Source organism: Scardinius erythrophthalmus (assembly GCF_964197995.2).
Source record: "Scardinius erythrophthalmus genome assembly, chromosome: 25".
Taxonomy (NCBI): Eukaryota; Metazoa; Chordata; class Actinopteri; order Cypriniformes; family Leuciscidae; genus Scardinius; species Scardinius erythrophthalmus.
Genome location: NC_138245.1, coordinates 4364345 through 4389080, shown reverse-complemented (window position 1 = coordinate 4389080; position 24736 = coordinate 4364345). Strand labels below are relative to the sequence as shown.

At 37.6% G+C, this 24736-nt stretch overlaps 2 protein-coding genes across 4 annotated transcripts in view; both read right to left on the bottom strand.

The window, feature by feature from the left end:
- srpk1b (SRSF protein kinase 1b) overlaps positions 1–2009 on the bottom strand; it is a 55127-nt gene extending 53118 nt beyond the window's left edge. The window contains exons 1-2 of the mRNA XM_081357213.1: positions 1793–2009; positions 641–695 (exon numbers count right to left, since the gene is read on the bottom strand). Of these exons, the coding sequence (XP_081213339.1) occupies positions 641–695; positions 1793–1805 (68 nt within the window). The 5' untranslated portion in view covers positions 1806–2009. The remainder of the gene's footprint in view (positions 1–640; positions 696–1792) is intronic.
- Positions 2010–3471: 1462 nt separating this feature from the next.
- The window catches only part of mapk14b (mitogen-activated protein kinase 14b), a 41520-nt gene continuing 20255 nt past the window's right edge, over positions 3472–24736 (bottom strand). The window contains exons 4-12 of one of the 3 annotated variants that reach the window (XM_081358602.1): positions 24225–24336; positions 18436–18465; positions 16148–16195; positions 15836–15950; positions 13465–13536; positions 9184–9263; positions 5670–5748; positions 4661–4834; positions 3472–4572 (exon numbers count right to left, since the gene is read on the bottom strand). In XM_081358602.1, coding sequence (XP_081214728.1) covers positions 4505–4572; positions 4661–4834; positions 5670–5748; positions 9184–9263; positions 13465–13536; positions 15836–15950; positions 16148–16195; positions 18436–18465; positions 24225–24336 — 778 coding nt within the window. In that variant the 3' untranslated portion in view covers positions 3472–4504. Of the gene's footprint in view, positions 4573–4660; positions 4835–5669; positions 5749–6962; positions 9264–13464; positions 13537–15835; positions 15951–16147; positions 16196–18435; positions 18466–24224; positions 24337–24736 lie in introns of all 3 variants that reach the window. The other 2 variants (XM_081358603.1, XR_014029529.1) reach the window with 2 other exon arrangements.

Sequence of the window (24736 nt, the reverse complement as noted above, 5' to 3'; positions counted from 1 at the left end):
TCCACACAGCTCTGGTGGGTTAATAAAGGCCTTTATCGATTAAAATAATTAGCTTCCGGCAGACGGCCGTACGCATCGATTTACGATGGAAGAGTAACCCTTGACGATACTCCTACAGCCTACACCATACATCGCGTCACTGGTTACTCTTGTGGCGTAAGTCGACTTGCGTAGTATGCGTACGGCCGTCTGCTGGAAGCTAGTTATTTTAGTCAATAAAGTTTTAAATATGGATATTTTTCTTACATGAACGCATCGCTTCACTTCAGAAGGCCTTTTAACCCACCAGAGCAGTGTGGAGCACTTTTATCATGGATGGATGCACTTTGATGGACTTCAAAACAGAAACAACCATTCACTGCCATTATAAAGCTTGGAAGAGCCAGGACATTTTTTTATATAACGCCGACTGTATTCGTCTATCCCTTTAAATGGCTTATAGAGTTGTTGTTTCAGAGTTTATTCATCTTCTCATCTTCATCTTCAATATCTTCTCCATTGTCACTTTGTTGTGATCTTTTTTTTTTGCTGACTTGAGTGAGCGTTTTGAGTAGAGTGATTCTGAATTTCCAGACCTCTTAATAAATATAAACTCAGCTTAATATTGAGAAATATACTTATACAAACTGGATTTACTCACTTTTTGCAGGGTTTCTTGGTTTTGGTCCTTTTCTTCCTCGCCTGAAGTGCAAGTACTGTCAGAAAACACAAGAATGTATTTGAGCACGCAAATAATAATCTGCAAGTAAGCATGATAGTCTTCTATGTATGTTACAGCTGAAAGTAATATCTTTCATGTTATGAGACAATTTTTATGTCGCCACAAAACATGGTAATCATAGTTTTCGGTTACACTTTATTTTGATGGTCGACTTTAGACATTCTACTAACTATGAGTAGGCTAACTTTACATGTCAACTAAATCTCATTAATTATTACTACACTGTTAGTTTAGGGTTCGGGTTAGTAGAATAAGCTGACATGTACGTGCAAAGTTAAGTTTAAGTCAAAGTGGACCATTGAAAATAAAGTGTTAACGTTAACGTTAGTTTTCAAGATAACACACTACTACAGATAATAGTGGTGACTTCATTTGAACCAAAACTGTCATCAACAATATATATGAAACAAAATATTTGAAAAGCTTATTATATTGTTACAATATTCCCTAATGTGTTATTAAAGTTTTACAGTAGTCAATAATTTGGCGGTAACCATGATCAGTAAAATATTTTAATTGATTCATTTGTAACGTTAAGTTTTGGCGGCTTTGTCAGTTTGTGCTGTAAGCATTTTGACGACACAAACAACCTAAAAACGAGAGTTTTCAATAATCACAGCACTGATTACTTTCATTAAAATAAACATTTACGATAAACATGTCGTATTTTTTTTTAAACGAGCCAAAACAAGAGAAAGTTCAGCTAGCAGAGGCTCACGCGAACGAGGCTACACGAATATTAACTTACAACAACAAACAGCAGCTACAATCAGAAACACGCAACATATATCCATAAATAAGCAACAAACGTACAGATATTCCGTGTAATATGAGCAGATGTCTATGTACGTTAAAGCTGGAGTAACGTTAACGTTACTGTTGTTATATTAGCAACAGCTAAACACACATGGGCTTTGTCTCTTGTCAAACACACTAGCACCTCTCATACTAGCGCGCCTGTTCACAACACGGATATGATTCAGTCTGGGTGCGATGTTTATTTCTATTTACGTGTGTGCTGTTGATACAAACTATATTGGAGGACAGTAATTAAGTCGTTTTGATGCTCACCTTTCCTTTCCATGCTGCACCGGCGGCTAAGAGCTCAGATTCACTCACATGTAACGGTCCGCGCATGCGCACAAAACTTGCCAAACAACAACTGAACCAAACAACAGAAGTACAGTATCACACCCACATGTACACACGACTCGAGTCGCGCGCATACAGAAGATGCCACAGGGTCTGGAGTCAAAAAGTCGAGTTAGGTTTGTAATCACTGTTGGGTAAACAAGGGACCATTGAAACCGCACTAGTATAGGATACATCCAGCCAACGATTTAAAATATGTATTAAATCAGCAGAAAAGCTATTGCACAGTCAATAATACAATAGATATGTTGTGGTAGATGTGTAAGTATTTCATCATTCAGACAAAAAAAAAAAAAAAACATTCTCAAATCAGTGCAGTTTGCTATTGTGACAACTTGCCCCACATCTATGCTGTGCACGTTGTCACACATGCGTTCAGTTAATTGTATTTATTTATTTTCTACAATAGCTAGAAAATGCTCTTAACACACGTTGTATTCTGCATACATTTTACACAGTACTCTCATCACCTTATTTTACCGATTTCTTTGAGTTTACCTTTGGTGTCACGAGAGGTTAATCAACAAATGCAATGGATCTTCAATGTACATTCATTTTTATGTAACAGTATTTCCCACCTTGTGCTATGAGCAATCACCACTTGGCGGCAGTGTATTCAAAGAATAGCTTGTACTGATGCAACTCTACATTTATTCCTCTTTAAAATAAAGTATTTTAAAATCTAAAACTGTTATGTGCAAAAGAAATAGCAAAGAATGAGTGTTGTGAAAAATAATTGCCTTTATTTCTGTATAGCAGTGGTTGTTCACAGACCACATAACTTATGGGTGACTAAAGAAAAACTTGTTAAATGCACAAAAAAGTGATACAATGATCTCTTTTCTATGTAAAATGGTTCCATGCGACAAACTTGAAATATGCACCACTGATTGACACGTTTAGTGATTCTCCACTCCTCAGAAAACTGTAAAATGCGCATAAATACACACCCCGCCTCACATATAACAATACATGCTCAACACAGAAAATATTGCTGAATAAAATTAAGTGATAATATACAGTGAAAAAGAAAACACCTTAAAAATAATCTGATACAATAAGTTAGATGCCGGCTGCGCTTGAGAAAACACATTCGTGATGACGGTCTTCTAGTCTGGGCTGTTAAATCAAGATCAGTGGAAAAGCAGAATATTGGCTCAGGTTCTTTCAGTTTTGCAAACATGAACTTCCAGGCTGTATGTCTTTCCCAGGGCAAACAATAATCAAGGGGAATCGCTTTATTGTGGGCCATGATGCAACCGTCTCTCGCTCGTAGAGTTGTTCTGTTCACGTAAACTTACTGTTCAAACCTAATCCCCTTTTCACACCCATTTCTCTTAATTCACATAAATAATAAATGAAGGAAAATGGCTGGGAGAGAAACTACGCACTAGTCTAGCTAGAGGACCAGCTGCCTTTTAATAAGGAGTTAACTCTGGCAGATAAAAAGGATGGATCGCACAAAAACATGTCCAAATCACATTTAACCCCAAAATAAAATAAAATAAAATACATTTTTATATATATATATATATATAAAAGGAAGCATATCTTTAAAACCTTCTGCAGTTTGATATGCCTTTCATGATTTTTCTTTTCTAAAATCCATTATTCTCAATGGCGAGTCTCATTACCGCAACAAGATTTTTTTTAATTTAAAATTTAAATCTGTATTAAATAAAAGCGTTACAACAGATATTATCATGATGACCAAAATAATGTACCATTGTTTAATTTTTATCCACTCGAATACAGCAATGAGATTTTGTTGCATTGCGGTAATGAGCACCCTGTCGTGAGGTAAAATGAATGAATCATTAATATATATTAATAATAGAATAACATTATTGGTTCTCAAAATAGCCGTTGTTTTCTTATATTTCGCTTTTTTCTTCTGATTTTGGGTTTGTGTATTTTAAAGAGGATTCATGAGATTTGCTCAACATTTTATTGTAAAAAATCGTGAGAGTTTTCGCACTGAGCACCAATATCTAAATATTTTCCCATATATATTTTTAAAAACAAGCATGACTGCATGTATTAATATTTCATTCCTGTTCAGATGCGGTCGGCAGAAGAACACTGCGTCTGTTTACATTCTACACACAGCACTAAATAGTAATTACAATCTCTTTACGTGTTCGGATTCACTCTTTAGTTCGTTCACTTGCTATTTATAATGCAGGTCACATTCTGTGATGTGTGCTTCGCTGCAAATACTAAAAACTGTCGGTGCACATCATTTCCATGTATATACAGCTGTGCCGTTTTATTTACATATCTAAAACTTAGTATTCTGACAGTACAGAATTTCTCTGGCCTTTATTTATCGTATAGGCTGCAAGCGGAGTTTGGAGGTAAACGTTTCACTTCCCCAGAGAAAGAATATTAAATGTTGCTGATATGAATTTGTTTTTCATGAGAATGCACATTTTTCTCTAATTTTTAAAAAAGCGGTTCATTTTACCGGGGCACAGGGCACAAAACATTACATTCTCTGTGTCCTTTTGGAAAGTTTGCATGTTTTTTTCCCTCTTATTTTGACCGAGCGTGTGTGAAGGCATGGACTTGATGATGGCAGGCACTTGAATGTCATTTTCCTGTACGGTCGAAGGTCCTCGGTGATTCTCCTCACGCCTCCATCTCGTCTCCGTCGAACATTGGAGGCTCGAAGCTCACCACCGCCTCGTACGTGAGCCCTGTGGGCAAAGACACGACTGTTGAGAGCACTGGCGTTACATCACGGAGAGGTCATTCGATTAAATGTCATCGAATGCGCAGGCTTACGTTTCCACTCTTCGATCTCTAGATCGCGACTCTCGAAGCTCTGGTCGTACGGTTCTGCCTCGGGCTCGTCGTCTGGGTCGTGATACTGGGAGAAGTACGGGTGCGCGAGAGAATCTGACGCGGTGATCCGTTTATCCGTGTCCAGAACCAGCATCTTCTCCAGCAGGTCCACAGCTGAAACACAAAACACAACAAGCAGCGTTTATAATCACTGAAGGGTTTACGATTGCTCAACATTAATGTTGCTTCCTTTAGAATCAATGTGGTCATTTAAAAAAATGATCTTTACAAATGTTATAGTTTGTTTGATGTATATTTAAGTTCATTCTAAATGCAGCATCAAAAGCATATTAAGATGCAGGAAGGATTCTGATTGGCTGTCAATGTTTTTATCGTGGGATTCCAGCTAAATATGATCATGCATAAAATACTGTGCGAGTTATTAATTGTGAAATTATAAAGACAACATGTTTCTAAAATACATTTTTTGGTTACACTTTATTTTAAGGTGTCCGTGTTAGTGTAATTATACTGAGTAATATTAATTAGCTTCAAGTACTTACTACAGGATTAGAGTAGTTGCATGTAATTATGCTTTTTATTATATTTGTGAGTACAAATGAACAGCATTATTTGAAATAGAAACCTATTGTATCATTATAAATGTCTTAATGGTCACATTTGATTAATTTAATGCATCCTTTTAGTGTCTTTAAAAAAAATAAAAGTCTTATTCGCCCAAAGTTAGAAGTCGTGCATATTATTCAGAATATATTGACTTTATTTTTTATATTTCTAAAAGTTACAATTTGGGTGGTCAGTAATATAAAATAAATGTGATTAATGACTTTTGACTGAAAAGAATGGTAATGACTCTGTAAATGTGTTGATTACGCTTAACTTCACACATTAACTTTGACAGCCGGTTCTGAAAGATGTCTGGATTTCAGCCGAATGAGTTTCAGTGGAACGGGCTTTTCATCATTGTATAGAAAGGCAGAATTGTTACCTAATGGATTTGCACCAATAAACACATCTGCAAAGCTCCTTTTGGGCATGTAAGGAAGAGAATTGATGTAGTTCCTTGCCTGTTGATAAAAAAAATAAAGGATTAAAGGATTACACATAATTATTAAGGAGTCAAAATAAGGACAAAATTGAGGGCAAAGTAAAGCAAACAAAGACGGCTAAGAGAAAAGCATGAAGGCAGTAGAATGCTGCGAGGATGACGTATTTCTGAAGGCCAAAACCCGGAAACAAGTCAGCATTTAACTAGTCCAGTCCAGAAGTCCAGAAGTCAATGAGTTTTTGGTTAAATGCAAGATATTTTCAAGATATTTTCATGTTTTATTCTACATCACTAAAACCCTGTGATTTTTTTTGAAAGCTAAGTTGCCTTGAAAAAGGCGATTGTTAACAAGTGTCTAAATGGGACTACAAAGTTTGTCCACTTTTTAAACCATTACAACTTGAACTTTCAGGGAAAATAAAGAGTTGTCGGAAACTTAGTGATGGTGCCGTTGAAGTCACGTGACTGTGGTGTACGTTTATCTCTTTACTTCTACCAATTGCATTCAAGTTGTGTTCATTTGTAAAGATTATCATGTAAGAATTATGAACTATGTTGGTCACAGAGCTTATTTTCTGCAAAAATCCAATGGAAAAAACAACAACCCCCATTCTTTGTGAGGGAACCAGGGTGACGTGAACTTACGGGATGGCCTACAAAAATACATAATCACTGCAGCGCTCTATTGAGATTAAGAGTTATCTTAATATACAGTTCCTCAAAAATATTTGCACACTAAAAATACTTAAATGTCATTATCTAACGCAATGACAGTCAGATATTTTTGTGTCTAAATATTTTTTGCCGCCATTTTCTGTTGTTCACAAACATAATATTTCCGTTGAAATCTCGATCAGGACCTGGTGTTTTCCAGCGGACCTCAGACAATACAGACCAGCGCTACTGCATGTTGAACAAACACTGCGTCTATTGTTTACTACATGGAACATTCGACATTGTATGTTAGAGCTTAAGCAGTCTAAAACTCACTGCATGCCTGGGTTTAAAGAGTGGAGGCGTTCGCCTTAAAGCTCAGTGCTGTGGGCACAAATTAGGTATATCCTAAAGGTCAGGTATAAACGAAAAGCAGGCAGTGGTTGGGAAAGGTTGGGAGTGGTTTGGAAAATTAAAAATGACGAAGGGCAAACAGAAAAGAGTCACATGGGGGAAACTGAGTCACTCATTCCAGAGCGGCCGGGTCTGGAGGAGTTCGGAGAGGGTCCGTGCGCTCACCTCGTGGCTCGGCATCCGGCTTATTAGAGAGGCCGGCGGGGTTCCCGTCAGTCGCATTATCTGCTGAAGCTGGTTTATATCTTGGGGAACCCAGGTCAAGGGGCGTACGGTTCAAATACACTCACAAAAATGAGTGGACAAACAGGAGAACAATGCAGCTGCTGCTATCTTTGGTTGCTTTACGTTGCGGCTTAATGCTGAGATTGTTTAAGAAGGGAAAACCTGGAGATACATTTACTTGAAAAGCAAAATGACAACTAAAATCTACATTTGTATCAAATATTGTAGTATGTTATTGCATAAAATATTGCATTTATTGTAAATGATTTATATGTGTACATCATAAATGCATGTGCCTCGTAATCTTTCATGAAAATAGCTTTGACGCTCTGATGACGTGTTAACTGGTGCGAGGGCGGGGCAACCTGTCACTCACATGAGATCCACCAATAGCAAACCACAACCATCCAATCAATTCCCCACGGACAAAATCAAGCCCCGCCCTATTTGTTCTTATTCCAGAAGCCGTTTTACTGGGATTTACGTCACAGTAGGGGAGAAAATGTGTCAAAATGTGCTAAAAACGATTTCTGCCAACAGGGTCAGAAAAATAAACTTGATTCGATGGGAAAACAAGTTTATTTTTTGACCCATTGGCAGATGTTTTCTTGTTTTAAAGGCCCACTGAAGAGCCTTGAAATGTGCAGTGTTATTTAAGATTTGTACCTTAATATAAAAGCTTCAAAATCATTTAGATGGTAAACAAACTCGTAGTAGGGCGAATCATCCCAATAGCAAAGGTGGGGGCAAAACCAGCAATGCAAGTTTGAGAGGTGGCACCCCGACAAATCTCACGAGAATCTCGACTTGCTTTACGACGAAGAAAACTAAGAAAGCGCGGTCGGAAGAGTGTAGAGACGGCTCTGTGTGAGTGGTATTTACGAGAGTGACGTTACATACAAGTACTCCACATCGACTCTAGGGGGCGCTGTTTGAGAAAAACAGAAACTGCATAGAGTGCCTTTAATGTGTTGACGTAATTTCCACCGAAGCAGGAAGACAGGGCGGGACATCGAGAAGCTCCTCCCCTCTTTAAAAATAGCCAATAGCGTTTTGTTTACATCACAGCTCGTCCAGGAGCCGCTGAGCTCGGTAAAGCCACATTTTAAAGCTTATGACAGACACAGTCTAATAGATTCCCCTTTAAGATTTAATATGAAACTGTTCCTAAAGCAAAACAGTGAACAGAATCATGTGAACAAAGTTTCATGGCTCTACTCGTCAGTGAGGTTTATAATGCCGAGTCCGTCTATACGTCTATCCTGCCAATCTCCTCCATATTGCTTTAAAATACAGCATTCTGTGTAGAATTCAAATGGGTCCTAAAAGTTCATGATCCGCCCTGTGCTATCGTGTCTCTAGACCGGAGCTATGTAAAGCATATTTACACTGTCTGAATCATTCCCTATCCCCTATATAGTGCACTATGTGCCATTCACCATGTAGAAAATAGTAAATGTGTGAACAAATGACTGATTTCAACGTCTATTTATAATGTAGGGGCGGGACTTCAGATTCTAGAGAGCATTTGATTGGACAAAAAAAAAAACCCATCAAGGCAGAGTGATGTCATCAAAATCGTTGATCCATATTGGCGGAAGTGAGAGACTGTACTATATCTTCTAAATGCGAATTTTGTCTGTTTCGGAGCACATTAGCTTATAGAACTCTTAAGGCTAACATATTCATACTAAAACCCCCAAAACGTACTAAATTTAGAAACATTTTTCAGAAAACAATACCTAATATCTTCTATCATTTTGCTTTTCAGGTAAATGTATCATGATTAAAGAATGTTTAGGCATCTGTACTGAAAAACAAGAGAAGAAAACTGAGTGCATGCACCCCATGTTAATCAATCCAGGGTTAAGACAGACACAGGAAATACAACAGGAAGTGCAGGACACAAGAGAGCGAGAATTAAGAAAGCCATTCGTACACACTCGTAATCATGGTGGATTTTGCAAATTCATCTGCCAGCTGTCTGACTACTATTGACTATTTTAAGGTGATTGCATAACTAGTAGTTCATGCCAGTGAAAAAGAAAGGGAAAGAATGATGCGACATGCATGAAGCGTGATCGGGGTGAGTGAAGAAAGCAGAACAGGCCGTCATTGCGACACAGAGGGAGTCAAACTCAGGCAGAACAGAAACACTCACAGACTCCGAAGAGACTTTCATCAAGAACTCTGGCCCTGGGGTTCCGACGAGCATCATGATAAGCTTCAACTGATCAATATCTTTAAGAGCAAAATAAAGGAAAATGCAGGGAATGGGGTGACTATGGAAGCAGGGACTGGGGGGGCGGGGGGTGATAACAAAATGATTTTTTAAACTAAAGAATAAAAACAGCACAGGAAAATGGGATAAAGCTAGAAATAAAACTGAGCCATGATTGATTCAAAGCCAACATGCATTCTGCAATTATTATGTATGGAGCTTTCAAGACTTCTCAGATCCTTCAACTGCTTCATTGAGGAAGTTAGCATAGCAGAACTTAGCTAGCACACTTACCTGACTGAATTAGTGTTGGGGTAACGCATTACGAGTAATGCGAGTTACGTAATCAGATTACTTTTTTCAAGTAACTAGTAAAGCAATGCATTACTTTTAAATTTACAACAAACTAACGGAGTATCGGAAATCGCGAGTAAGCGCAGAGTGTGTGAACATGATGGTTATTGTAGTTCTAGACTAAATGTGAACATACATTTACTCATCCCACTTGGACAAAAACAGATTCAGTATTTCTCAATTAATAAAAACAGTGAAATGCAAATTCAGAATATTACGCAAACCTGCAATAATTAAAATGTTAAATAACCCAAAAATACTTTATGTATTTAATCTCACTTTATTAACCATTGTCATTGCTGCTGATGATCCAATTCGACCATACAAATCAGCAAAAATGACTTTAGTTTAACATAACATCTGTTTCTTTTTTAATTTTTACTGTTAAAGAAAGAGTGTTGAATTTTCATTCCCTGCGTCATATCAGAGCCCGTCTACGGGGAGCCTGGCCACTCCCTGTTAAGTCCTATTGTACTGAATTTTGGTTGTAGTTCCACCAGAGTTCCACTGGGGGCGATCGCCATGAGTGCAGAATGAATGGGAGTCTATGGGGCTAGACGGCTAAATTTGTCTCTTTCACCCGATTGCCATTGATAAATCTCAGATTTAATTGTAGGTTTTGCAAGTTCAACATGGGTTATAGGTCGAAAGTTGAATGAACGAGTACTTATGTCCTTTCGATTTCTTACAGGTTGAGTTGTTGTTGCCCATAACACGCTAGCATTCTGCTAATGAACGCTGATTGGTCAGTGAAGGACTGATTACGACCAGAGATACCGCTTGATGGCATCGTGGCATCCGAAGCGGGACCAGAAACAAACAAAACAAAAACTCTTCTAGCATGTGTGTTTACCTGTGTCAGCTGTGTTGTGTGTTTACCTGTGTCAGCTGTGTTGTGTGTTTACCTGTGTCAGCTGTGTTGTGTGTTTACCTGTGTCAGCTGTGTTGTCGATGCCTCGAGAGAAAAGAAAGTGCAGAGTGCGAATGCACCAAAGTGACTGAAGGATTGCCGTAAAGCAGTATCTCTGGTCGTACGATGTGTATGACGTCATTGACACTTTAAAAGACTTTTTAAAGCAAATAAGTGACTCTAAAAAATCTAACACCCAGCAATGTGTAATTTCTTTGCATCTCCTTTCGAATACAACATTCAAATTACTAGACAAAAAATTATATCCTGAGAAAAGTGGATTTTGAGGGGTATAGCGCCATAGACCTCCATTCATTCTGCACTCGTCCTGTGAGCGCCCTCATATGGAGCCAGAGTGGAACTGCAACCAGTTCAGAAGCCGGAAGTTTACTGAGAGTGGAACTTCTGGCCTTATTAGACATTCTCTGGTCGTATTCTCCTGCGATCCGGAAAGACAGAAAACATCTGAAAGGTTTGAGCTGCGCCCTCTACTGTACAGACGTGAATTTGCATTTCCTTCAGCCTGAAGCTTATTCATTTCACTTTTGGTGTGAAAGGGACTTTTCATTTGCTAAAAACAGAACTTCTGTTTTTTTGTTATTAAAAAAACAAACAGGCAAGCCCAGAAAAAGTAATGCAAAAATAACAATGCATTATATTCCATAAAAAGTAACCAAGTAACGCAATTGGTTACTTTTTAGGGAGTAACAGAATATTGTAACGCATTCCTTTTAAAAGTAACTTCCCCAACACTGCTGAATTACACTGGCATGAAGCAGCACACAAAACATGAGTTAATGCAACAGCATGACAGGCTTTATGCTTTGTGATGGGATGCAATGACCTTGAATACAACAAACTCAAAGCAGTCTTTTTTATTTCGGGAAACTTTTACTTCACTATATTCCAAAGCATAATAATATACTTTTTTTACTCCACGTTTTTCATAAAAACACGTCGTTCCTCATTATTTTGAACAAAAGACGCGTTGAAGTCCGCAAACGTCTTCAGTTCATGATTCACTGAATCCACAATTCTGACTCAAAATGAGCCAAGAACCGGGAGATCCTCAGAGATAGAGTGAACACGCGGCTGATGGCGTGAAAAAAGTTATTAATGTCGAATTTAAGGATTTATTTTTTGTAAATGAGCATCATATTTAGCATATTTGACTGCTTGTTAAATAAATCTGCTGTGAAAGGGCAGTTTCAGGCCATTGCATACAATTTTTCAGATTTCTAGAAACCAGTATACTTGTTATGGTTAATGGGTTTAAATCTGAATGTTCTTACATTATCAAAACATGGTCGCTTACACTGGAATGAGACCAAATTCTGATTAACATAAGAATATTCGTATGCATGTGAACGCAGTTACTGAAAGCGTGCAAATACGTTTAACAACTGAATGTGAAAAACATGTGTGAGCTACAGTAAAGTGGGCTAGTTCTACACCGTTCCAGATCCACACTGACTTCTATGCAAATCTGGCACAGGTGGATGTTACCGAACAGCACAGACAATCATCAAAAGGTAAGTGAAAAGTTGAGGAAGAAAGAGAGGTATCATTGTTCGAAGATTAAATAGTGTTTGCAAGGCAAAATGAAGACCGATCGGGGCGGTTCATTAATGCAGTCTAGTTAGAAACAAGCATAAATGCAGCAAGTCAACATGCAGCTCATACACACAAGCTTCAATGCATCAAACCATGTGTGTGTTGTGTGCTTTATCCGTTTTTGTTTGTGTGGATTTAAAGGAGCAGTTTAGCAAAAAATTGTGACCTTTCTTTCATATTTTGTGAGAATGCAGCTTTTTCTAACTATGAAAGTAAACGGGGCTTTATTTTTTTGGCATCTCCATGTTCAGTATTGCAACATGACATGTCTAAAACATAAACTACTCTAAAAACTGTACACTGAATTCTGAAAAGTTCTGTTCTGTAATGTTTTTTTCATGTGTGCATTCATGTATGAATCGTTTGGTCCTTTTGGAGTCTCCAAGTGTCTTTCTTTGGAAAGACAGCTACATTTACCATGAAAAAAGCTTGCAGAAAATATATTTGTGAGAATCGTCCTTCGATCTGATTTTCGGATTAGCAAATGATGACAAAATAAACACGTTAATCAAGACAAATGACGTATACTTCATTTCACGATTAAGCATACAAATGCATGCACAAAAGCGTGGGATTAATCACGATAAAAAATGTTAATCTATTGACAGCCCTAATATATACATTTATTTATTTAAATTAATTAGTGCAGTTTGGAATAAATGAATGATAACTTTATTCCTGCCCAAACTATTTCTGTAATATATCTGTTGTAGGAATGCATTACATTTGTGAGAGTCACCTGACACTCGAACACACACAAAGTGAGTGTTAACTAATATTATTTTACACATCTAAACCGAGTTATATTATTATGCACACACAAAAAGACACATGCACACAGAAAGCAGATTTATCTGGCAACCAAATAACTACTTCTTTATCCTAATCTATTCTTTCGCACACTTCCTTGAAATGCAGATCACACTTCCTTTCTTGAAAGGCCAAGACCCCATTTAATGTGGGAGTGTGTGTGAGTGTGTTGTATTTTTCACAGGGGGTTTGATTCGACGACCTCGTGAAGCAGAGCAGAAGCAGAAACGCATTAAGATTCCCCACGCTGTGCTGGTATCTTTGTCCTTTAAGACTGAGCAAAGTTCATGTTTTCCGTCAACAGGACCGTCCGGCAGCGTGACTCACTGGGAGACCGCAGGCCCGACACTAGCTGATTCATTTCCCTCAGGATCACCGCCTCGCTCTATGAATTAGGACCGGCTGACACGCGTAGCTGCCTTTTTTTCACACTTACAGATGGGGAGGGGGGGCTAAACAAATGCCACTTCTCTAAAGGGGTATTTCCAGGAAGAGGGGTTTTGTGCAGGGGATGAATGATGGGGAAAGGATACGATCAGTGCCGGGAAACAGGGTCCGTCCAGTGAGGAGCTCAGCCATTATGCAGCCCACCGACCAGATGTCCACTACAACACAACACAAAAACAAAAACACTGCTCTCATTCGTGGAAACAAAATACATTCTGTTAAAGACAATGCAATACTAACTTTCTTAGTAAAATTGTGTTAGAAATCAGGAATGGTGAGAGAACATTGTGCTTGGTACATTTTTCATGTTCAAACCAAACTTGGATCTTCAGCCGACAAAGTTTAAATCCCGCCTGGCTAGTGCGCTTCACATAATGTTCACTCATTAGGTCAGTAGGCGGAGAGTAGACGGTCTTTTGTGGCTGTTCGAACTAGGGTTGCAAAGGGGCGGAAAATTTCCATGGGAAGTTAAGCTGGGGAATTTTGGAAATATTCATTACCACGGCAACCGCTTGCGCGTCCACTCTGAAGGTAACTGTACACATAAGAGACGGATAGATACATTATTTAAGGTTATTTCTATTCGTTAGAATATTGATATATGAACTTGTTGTCAAGTAAGCCCCGTTGCATGCATGTGCAACTCTCTAAACTTTCAGTGTGCTGCACTGCTCTAGTTGACTTCTGCACCTTCCCCCCCGAAAATATCACGTTCATTTTGAAAACATAATTCCTTTTGTGGATCCTCTTGGTCTTTCTTCATGTTTCTTTGACAAATATCAGTGTCTCAGTCTCACGCACGCTGCACGCTGAGTTAACCACGCCTACTTATTTACATGTTGCGGTATACACGGAATAAAAAAATCTGTTACGGTTGACATTTTCTTCCGTGGTAACGATATATACCGTCATACCGCCCAGCCCTACTTATGTGGTAAATAAAGTTATGCTAGCTTATTTAGCATCTAACTTATCAGCTTGCTATCTACTAGATGAATACATTTGTATGTGATATTTGCAATTTAAACATTTAATAAATATATTTCCCCATAATATCATCAAAACTTACTTCACTTTGTTTAGTCCACAGGTTCAAATGTGTGCCTTCAATAGTCTTGTGCTTTGGGCTTCTGTACATGTGATGGAGGCATGCACAGTGCCAGTAGGGGGTGTGGTCTCAATAGCCATGCTGTAAGCAGTGTGCTATGTGCATGTGATTGAGGAATGGCATGGATATTCAAGTGTATTTGAATGGCATCTGTTTGTTTTAGTCAAGATTATGCTAAAATATACTTTCCTCAACTATATTTAAGTTCCCTATGAAGAGCCAACCTTCAAATTTGAAAATTCCCAGTTTATTCCCATAAATTCCTGTTAATTCCCTTAAATTACCATTAATTCCCATGGAAAGTTTCCATCTTTGAAAATTCCCATAATTTTGCAACCCTAGTTCGAACACATTCGACCACATGAACGTTTACACTACGAAAGCAATCCGTTCGAATGCGTTTTCGACAACCTCTGGAAGTGGTCGAAAGCGGACAAGTTAGCATCGTCCACTTGTGATCCGATCGACCAGAACCGGTATAAACAGGGCCTAAAATTCCTCAGTGTACGTTATTCTAATGAAAGAAATTGTGGAGAGAAAGCTGCAATGTGCATTCATTTTCAACAACTAATAATACTATTGATTATTAATACTTTCAATATAATTACAAAAAATTACAACTTTTTAACTATTATAGTATTTATTATTAATTTTTTTAATTAGCTTTTAATGTCATTTTCATTTTAGTTTAAGTTTTAATAATTTTATGCGCTTTTTCTTTTTTTTTGATACAGCTTTATTTTTTTATTTCAGTTTTTCTCAAAGCAACATTTCTAATATTTCGCAAAATCATCACAAAGAATTTTAGGTTTAAGTTTGTCTATCTAATATATTTATATTTTATTTTATTTCAATTACTAAAAAACGATTTTAGTAGTTTTAGTATTTCTATACGGTTACCACAAATGTTATTTTAGGAAATATTTTTAGGTTTTCATCCCAAACAAAACCCATTAACCCAAATGTAAACTTTCAACTTGTCAGAAAGAAGGAAATTAGGTGATATGCAACTGTAGTAATGTTTTAACCAATAAGAAATTAATCAAACAAAAATCGTAACAACAACAAAAACTAAAACACCATGGGATAAAATACAAGCATTTTTGCTAGTTAAGGCCGTGTGGGAGGGGGAAAAATGATATTAACCAATAACATTATCCACTTATGATATCAAATCCAATCACCATTATTTCCAGCTGAATATTCTGTTTTAACCAGAAATAATACACAACATGAAAGTTAAATGACTTGTGAATGTCGTTTCATGTTGTCTTCAGTTGCAAAATGTAATGAATCATACAAACACAAAAGCTATCCATACACAAGTGAGGATTCTGGGTAATGCTGACCTGTCATGTTGTAGTGCATCCAGTTGAGCATAATCTCTGGTGCACGGTACCATCGGGTGGCGACGTATCCCGTCATCTCATCGTCAGTCAGCCGGGCCAGACCAAAGTCCAAAATCTGAGCACAGTATCAGAAGCAGCATTAGTCATAAACTAGAGCGCTCATATTACCCTGTGTGCCTCAGTGTTTGCCTGACAATAAACCCGCTGTTGGTCAACAGAGGATAATAATAACAGATGTGACAGTGGAAAAAGCATCAGAAGATGATGATGACGATGATGATGAAGATCTTGGCAAACAGAGCACGCTCTCACCTTCAGTTCACAGTCTTCATTTACAGCCAAGTTACCGGGTTTAAGATCCTGTACGACAGAGAAAGGTGAGCAAACAGATTGAATAAGTGAGAATCACTTTGAATTTGCATCATGTTTTACTATGCTTTTATGCACTAATAAACATCATCCTGGGAGCTAAAATCAGGTTTGAGTCAAATCAGTTTAACATTCTCACTGCCTTTCCTTCCTCAATACACATCTAGTGATTCAGCCAGAAACTGAATACATTCATTAGGGCCCGAGCACCGATGGTGAGAGGCATCTTGCAGCTCTGCAGTTTTTTCAGATATTTTATTAAATGTGAAAGTGTGTATGTGTGTGTATATATATGTATAATGCATTTAACACACCTACCCCTCCCCAGACCAACAGTTCCTCTTACATTTCATAAAGTTGATGGTGACGAACATGAAGCAGAGCAACAACTCACTCTGTGATGGAGCCTACAGAATACAGTTAGAAAGGCCCTAAACTTCAAGATATCAGGGCAATGCCCTTGTACGAGTGTTTGTCTAATATTTACTATATCATGTAAATGTCTCAAAGTTTATGTGCAATAAATTCTTTGTTGAATCAAATAAAAAAAAGCTACTTTTTGTAATGTCTATTTTATGCTTTCCTCATTTAACACAATAATGACTTTAAATTATCTTTTGGGGGTATTTTTTCTAATTTTTTCTATTTTTTATAAATCAAATTTGATTTGCGATTAATTAATCTCCACATCGTGTAATTAAATAAACTAAATTTAATATTTTCTAATATTTATACCGTATATATATATATATATACACACACACACGCGGAGTTCCCGTTTGAAGCTTTAGGGTCAGTAAGATGCTTTAAAGTCTCTTCTGCTCGGCTGCATTCACATTTGACCAAAAACACAGTAAAAACAGTAATATAGTGAAATATTATTACAATTTGTAAACAAAAACAGTTTTCTAACTGAATATATTTTAAAATGTCATTTATTCCTGTGATCAAAGCTGAATTTCCAGCATCATTACTCCAGTCTTCAGTGTCACATGATCCTTCAGAAATCATTCTAATATGATTATTGGCTGCTCATGAAATATTTACTATTATTATCAATGTTGAAAACAGTTGTGCTGCTTAATATTTAAGTGTGCCTCTAAGTGCCATCTGAAATGTTCTTCTAGAATGATCATTTTTATCAAGCTCGTATATTTAAAGGGGTGGTTCGGGATTTTTGACATCGGACCTCATTTTTAAGTCAGCCTGGTTGTTATTCATCAGTGGAGACATTTTTTTAAAAAAATGATCCAGTCCTTATATTTGGATAGTTAGCCGATGCTAGGCTAGCGCGAGTCAAGGGTAGATGTTAGCCAGCCATTAAAAACCGTTTTACCCACTCCACAGTGCACCAAACGCAAATCAATTATAACACTAGACTATCGATGCAAATGTCCGTTGAGAGAATAATGTTAGAAATCAAACTTACCTTTCATCTCAATGATCCCAAAGGAACTAGTTTCTCAGCAGCTGCGGAATTTTACTTTGCTCCAGTTAGTAATGCGGCAAAAAGTAAACACAGAAAAGAAGCGCACTACAGTGTGTGCAGTACATGTGTGTACCGGCTCACTCGGTTGCCTAGGTAATCAATATCACTCCGCTGCTGCTGTAGACAAGGCTTATGATTACAGGGAACAAGTTATAACTAATGCAATGTGATGAAAGGTAAGTTTGATTTCTAACATTATTCTCTCAACGGACATTTGCATCGATAGTCTAGTGTTATAATTGATTTGCGTTTGGTGCACTGTGGAGTGGGTAAAACGGTTTTTAATGGCTGGCTAACATCTACCCTTGACTCGCGCTAGCCTAGCATCGGCTAACTATCCAAATATAAGGACGGGATAATTTTTTTTAAAAAAATGTCTCCACTGATGAATAACAACCAGGCTGACTTAAAAATGAGGTCCGATGTCAAAAATCCCGAACCACCCCTTTAAGTTCAATAATTTCACTTAAATGACAATTAATAGGAAATCTTCATTGTCATTTAAGTGAAATTACTGAACTTAAATATACGAGCTTGATAAAAATTATCATTCTAGAAGAAAATTTCAGATGGCACTTAGAGGCTTTTGCATCTGAACTCTTCATATGATGTTATACACACACACACACACACACACACACACACACACACACACACACACACACACACACACACACACACACACACACACACACACATGAATAATTAAAAGGAGATATGGACAGAAAGTGTGGGTACTCACTCTGTGGATGATGTCTGCCGAGTGAATGTACTGTGTGGAGAAAAGACAGATGAACTCACTTTAACCAAATACAGAGATCAATGAGAAGCCGTTGTTGAACGTCTGACACAGCAATACATTATACAAGACCAGTCCTTCATATTCTTCATAATACATGCGTATTATAAACCTTACACAGTTATCTTTTAAATAACTTTAGAGAGAATAAATTACAGTAATTGTCCAGTAGGATATTCAACAGCAGAGTTAAAGGAAAACTTATAGCCACAATGTCCTGGAAGTAGACAGATGTTTTCTTCCGTGTTATGACATGCATCTGAGTTTGCAGTCGATTGTAAGAAAGGAGAGGGATTTCATCGGAAAAAATATTTGAGAAGTCCAGCAAACGTCACCAGAAGGAAGTCGTTTCAATAAAAGATTAAGTTGTGACATATAGACTAAGAAACAAGGTCAAAAGAAATAAAAAAAGAAACGCACACATAGATCGATTGTTCACGACAAGATCAATAAGCTGCATTTAAAAAATAGATAGGGTGAATATCCATTAATATTGATGAACTATTTGTGGTGTTAGTACTTTCTGTTGATTGACCACAGAAAATAACACTGACCAGCTTTAAGCTTTTGCAAGTGCATTACAGTAAACACTTTTGTTCTTTTAGATAAACTGAGGGATTATTCAAAATCATATGCAATCATTAGCAAAATCTAATATTACAATATGAGTGATATATACAGTACAGGTACTTTTGCTGAAAACTGAACCCCTAAATGTAATCAAGTAATAATATTGTCTACTTTTTAATTGAATTTATTTAATTTAGCGCCTATATGTGATTAATTTAAAAACAAAACCAAACAAAAAAATTAAAAATGAAGTCTTGCATCAGTACAAACAAAGTTTCAAACTATTTAACACTAATCAAAAGTAAAAATAAAAAGGTAAAAGCAAGATTTAGAACAGTAATCGATTATTAAGACTGGATAGGGCTGTAACGATACACCAAACCCACGATTCGGTTCGTATCACGATTTTTGACCCACGACTCGGTTCGTATCACGATTTTTTTTTTCGGGCGGGGGGGGGGGAGGATTTTTATTAAAACAATATTTTTTATTAAATAACATTTGTAAAACCTTTATAAACTGAACACCAAAGAACAAGATTAAATATATATATATATATAAAATATATATATAAATATAGCTGCGAGCAGCGATTACGGGCCCAAGCCGGTGGCACCGCCACCCTGGTGCCTTTAGTTACATAAAGGCACCGGGGTGGCGGTGCCACCGGCTTTGGCCCTTCATCGCTGCTCGCAGCTATATTTATATATATATTTATATATATATATATATATATATATATATATATATATATATATATATATATATATATATATATATATATATATATATATATATATATATAAGACAGAAACCTTATTAGCTTATTCTGATTTTATGATACACTCAAAATATCCCACAACAAATCTTTTAAATTTAATGTAAAAATTAAAACGAAAGTAAGCACTGTTGGGCTTACGTAACCCTCTCATTAGAATCAAAATGTTTCAGCATTTGCGATGTATTTGGATGCTAAACTATTCTTTATTATAGGCTTTGTTCTTCACTCGTGTTCCAATATCGACAGAAAAAATCATCCTCTTCACACGCGCAAAAATGTGCTTGAAACATCACAGTGGAGCGGTGCTTACTGTGAATGTACGAATTGTACTACTGACTATTTAGAGCAGTGTAATTTTTATATGTTAGGTTAACTATTTTATTATTATATTTTATTAAGGCTATAATGAACAGGCTGCGATGTCAAGATTGCAATGCTGGAATGTGTGTTGTGTGTGTGTGTGTGTGTGTGTGTGTGTGTGTGTGTGTGTGTGTGTGTGTGTGTGTGTGTGTGTGTGTGTATGTGTGTTCATGTTTTTCTATCCCGGTGGGGACTTCAACCTGAATGCACACAGACTCATGGGGACTCGTGTCACAGTGGGGACCTAAATAGAGGTCCCCATGGGTAAACAAGCTTATAAATCATACAGAATGAGTTTTTTTTGGAAATGTAAAAATGCAGAAAGTTTTCAGTGATGGGTAGGTTTAGGGGTAGGGTTAGTGTAAGGAGATAAAATATACAGTTTGTACAGTATAAAAATCATTAAATCTATGGAGAGTCCCCACAAAGATAGTAAACCGTGTGTGTGTGGGTGGGTGTGTGTGTGTGGTGTGGGCGCGATTGAACAGTGGACACATAAAAACATACTCCGTCATTATACAGGACGACATTCAAACTGCAAAGTGTTAACTTATATTTGTGTACAGTTGCAATAAAACACAACATTGTGCTTTTGTAAAATAATTTCAAGCAATCAACCCCCGAAAGGCGCTAATTTTAAAATTAAACTAAAATGCTCATGGCTGCACGGGCATTCATAACGGTGCGCATCCACGGCGAGGAACGAGCAGAACAGAGTGAACGTTTTTCAGTTAATTCCTACTTCCATAGGAATTCATTTGAAACGCTCGCTCAACCACTATCAATGTCAGTGTGGACGAACATATTTTACTTTCGTTTTTAAGTTGGCGATTCAAAAGCCTCCAGCGGTGTCACACGTCGATTAACCGGTGGTAAAATATTCTCACCGTCACATACCTAGTATATTTTTATGTAGATACAATAGGCCTACCTGATTTTGAACACAAGAGGGCAGTATAGCCCTATGTATGACTTGACTTTTATGGGACTAAATAGTACAATTACTATTTTTAAACTTATAAATATTTATTAAATTGAAAAAAAAAAAGAATAAAATGGGTTTAGTTGTGACATTTTTATACTTTTATATAGAAATAAATGGTGTTTAATTACATTTTTAGAAGATGAGGCTTTAAGTGTTACTTTACTTTAGTCCCTCACTATAGCAAAACCGTTTGAGATGTTTAATATCCGTTCACAATTTAGCATCTTTAATGTATCTTTATCATTTTGAAAAAGTTTGGTGTGAATAAAATAAAACCGTTAGGAAGAGTAGCTCAAAAACTCAGAGTCTGAAATATCCAAAAAATCCACATTCAAACCAAAATATCTGACTTCCTTTTGCTCGGAGCTAATAACTGTAAATTAGAAAGTTGTCCGGCTCGGTGAGACCAATATATATACTGATTTTTGTAACTGTTGGTAAAACTAACCCACCCACTTTTGTCAAACGCATGTTGAAAGTGACACACTTCCTGCTGCCAGTTGGTGGCGCTATAACTTTGACTCACAATAGTTACATCCATCTGATCGGCCTCTTACCACGAACATACTGCTAAAGTTTCATCAAGATCAGTTAATGTATGCAGAAGTTATAACACTTCGTCTCCTCTCTTTTCTCGCCATAAATTTGTTTCCTCGCCATGGCCAAACCGTTCGAGATATCAAAAATCCGTCCGCAATTTAGCATTCTCAATGTCTTGACTTCATGCTGACTGAGTTTGGAGGTGATTGAATGAATTCTCTAGGAGGAGTACATCACATTCCACAGCAAGCGTTTTCCAAACAACCCATAATAGCCGACTTCCTGTTGGGCTGGTGTGAAACTTGACAGAGGGAAAGTTGTTCGGCCCGATGAAATCTATATGTGTACCGAGTTTCATATTAATTCATGCAAGCGTGTTTGATATATGGACCAAGTTTTCAGACCCTGTTCAAGAGGGCGCTGTTGAGCCCCCCTGCCACGCCCGTTTCTGAATCTTTTCACATGTCTACTGGCTAATAAGTGTTATGTGTCTGTCGAGTTTCATCCAATTTCAAGCATGCTAAGAGTCTCAAACGCATCCGAAAAGAATATTAAAATTTGATGCGTTGCCACGGCAACAGTATCTAAGATATCAATAATCCTTTCACAGGTCTACATCTGCCGTGTGTTTACATTATACACATAAAATTTGAAGCAAATCGGGTAAAAGTAAGAGGGTGACTTCAAAGCATTTTGAAAGTGACACACTTCCTGCTGCCAGTTGGTGGCGCTATAACTTTGACTCACAATAGTCACATCCATGTGATCGGCCTCTTACAACGAATACACTGCTGAAGTTTCATCAAGATCAGTCAATGTATGCAGAAGTTATAACACACTTCCTGTGTCCCATTATTCGCCATAAATTCGTTTCCTCGCCACGGCCAAACCGTTCGAGATATCAAAAATCTGTTCGCAAGAATTGATCCTCAATGTCTTGACTTTATTCTCACCGAGTTTGGTGGCGATCGGATGAAATCCCTAGGAGGAGTATTTCACATTCCATTGTATGCGTTTTCCAAACAACGTATAATAACCAACTTCCTGTTGGGCTTTTGTAAAACTTAGAGCACGAAAGTTGTTCGGCCCGATGAGATCTATATGTGTACTGAGTTTCATATTATTACATGCAAGCGTGTTTGATTTATGGACCAAGTTTTCGGACCCCATTCCAGGGGGCGCTGTCGAGCCCCCCTGCCACGCCCCGGTACCAGCTTCAGCCCGGCCCTGATGGCCGCAGGTTCTGACGTGTGTGCAAAATTTCAAGAGTTTTTGAGCATGTTAAGGGCCCCAAAAGTGGCAAAAAGGCAAAAAAAAAAATAATGAAGAAAAAAAAAAAAAATAATCCTTACGAAAACAATAGGGCCTTCGCCCTTTCAGGGCTTGGGCCCTAACTATGCAAATTATTAACAATATAAATAGCCATATATAAAATAAATAAATAGCCAAAGCTATAACACTTCTGTTTTCTTTGTAACAAAATACTGTTGAAAAGCAAACAGAACTAAACTCCATTGTGGTGATGATTCGAGCATGTTGAAAATTCTCCTTCAATCAAGTTCTCTTACATTTACAAAGTAGGCTAAATTAAATGGCTACTGTTTCACACTGAGGTAACTGAGGCTTACTGCCTGTGCTGCAAACCACCAATCAAACCTTACAAATTGAGGTAAATTGTGTTTTTTCTTGCTTTTCCCCAGTCTTAAAGTGAAAAAGGTAGTATTTAATTAAATACATTTATAGTGAGATTACTACATTTTATTTAATTAATCGCATTTATTGTCAATCTGTGTTCATTTTGACCACGAACCATGCGCTGTCACTTTAATTCAGCGCGTGCAGCACAAAAGAAATACTCGTTGCGGAAACGATCGCTGCACTGCTGTATACGCACGGCAACTGGAACGGATCGACGGACGACAACCGCGTGCAGTCTGAAAGCTCTGACCGGTTAACATGGGTAGGCTACGGAAAAAATATGCACCGCATACGCACTGCAAACGGAGTATGTGTGAAACGGCCGTTACTCTGAGAGTTGGAAGGGGTGTGTCGCGATTTTGCCTTCTCACACCGCGAAACAGGATCGTGGATCCGAGTGTCGCGATTTCGATTTCATATCGCGTATCGTTACAGCCCTAAGACTGGATATATAGACAAATGTGCTTGCAATTCATGTGAACTGTATATATAGTATGTGTGAATACTGAATATATAAGAATATTATGTGTGAAGTTGCAATGTTTGGTAACAGTAACAACAGATCAAAACATCAGTCCCATTACAGTCAGTAAAGCGGTCTACACTTTAAGTGTCTGTCTGCCACATTATGCCATGGATACTGTATATACCACAGTATAACCCATACAGCAGAGTACTGTCAGTCCTACTCAACGGCTTGCCACAGATGTTGTCAATAACCCAGAATGTTCCTTTGAGCTCCCATTACATCGAGCAATTACAGCAAAGTAACAGAGAAAAGAGTGGGCAGGGCCTAACCTTCAATCCTCGTAGGATCTGATAAATGAGGAACTGGACGTGATCGTCTGTCAGCTTCTGGCACTTGACAATATTGTTGAGGTCTGCTCCCATCAGGTGAGTCACCAGATACCTGAGAAGCAAAGTCATCATGACACAGCAACTTCACAGATCATGACACTGAAGACTGAAGACTGAGGAAGAGTACGAATTAGAGCTGCACAATCATAGTTTTCCTGGGATACAAATTGCAAAATGAAAAGAGGAATTTTCACAAGATGACATGGGGTGATTTTTGGGCTGTTGTGCATCTGAATAAAAACAATTAAATATATAAAAAAGCAGAAATATTTTTGAGTGCAAAAATTTGAGTGTACACACTTGGGTGTGCTTTTTGAAGAATCAACTCAAACCTCTTTCAGTAACTATTCAGTGAAAATAGTTTCCAATTGAGTAGAGATTTCACAGGCCACATTTACATTTATGCATTTAGCAGATGTTTTTATCCAAAGCGACGTACATTGCATTTCAAG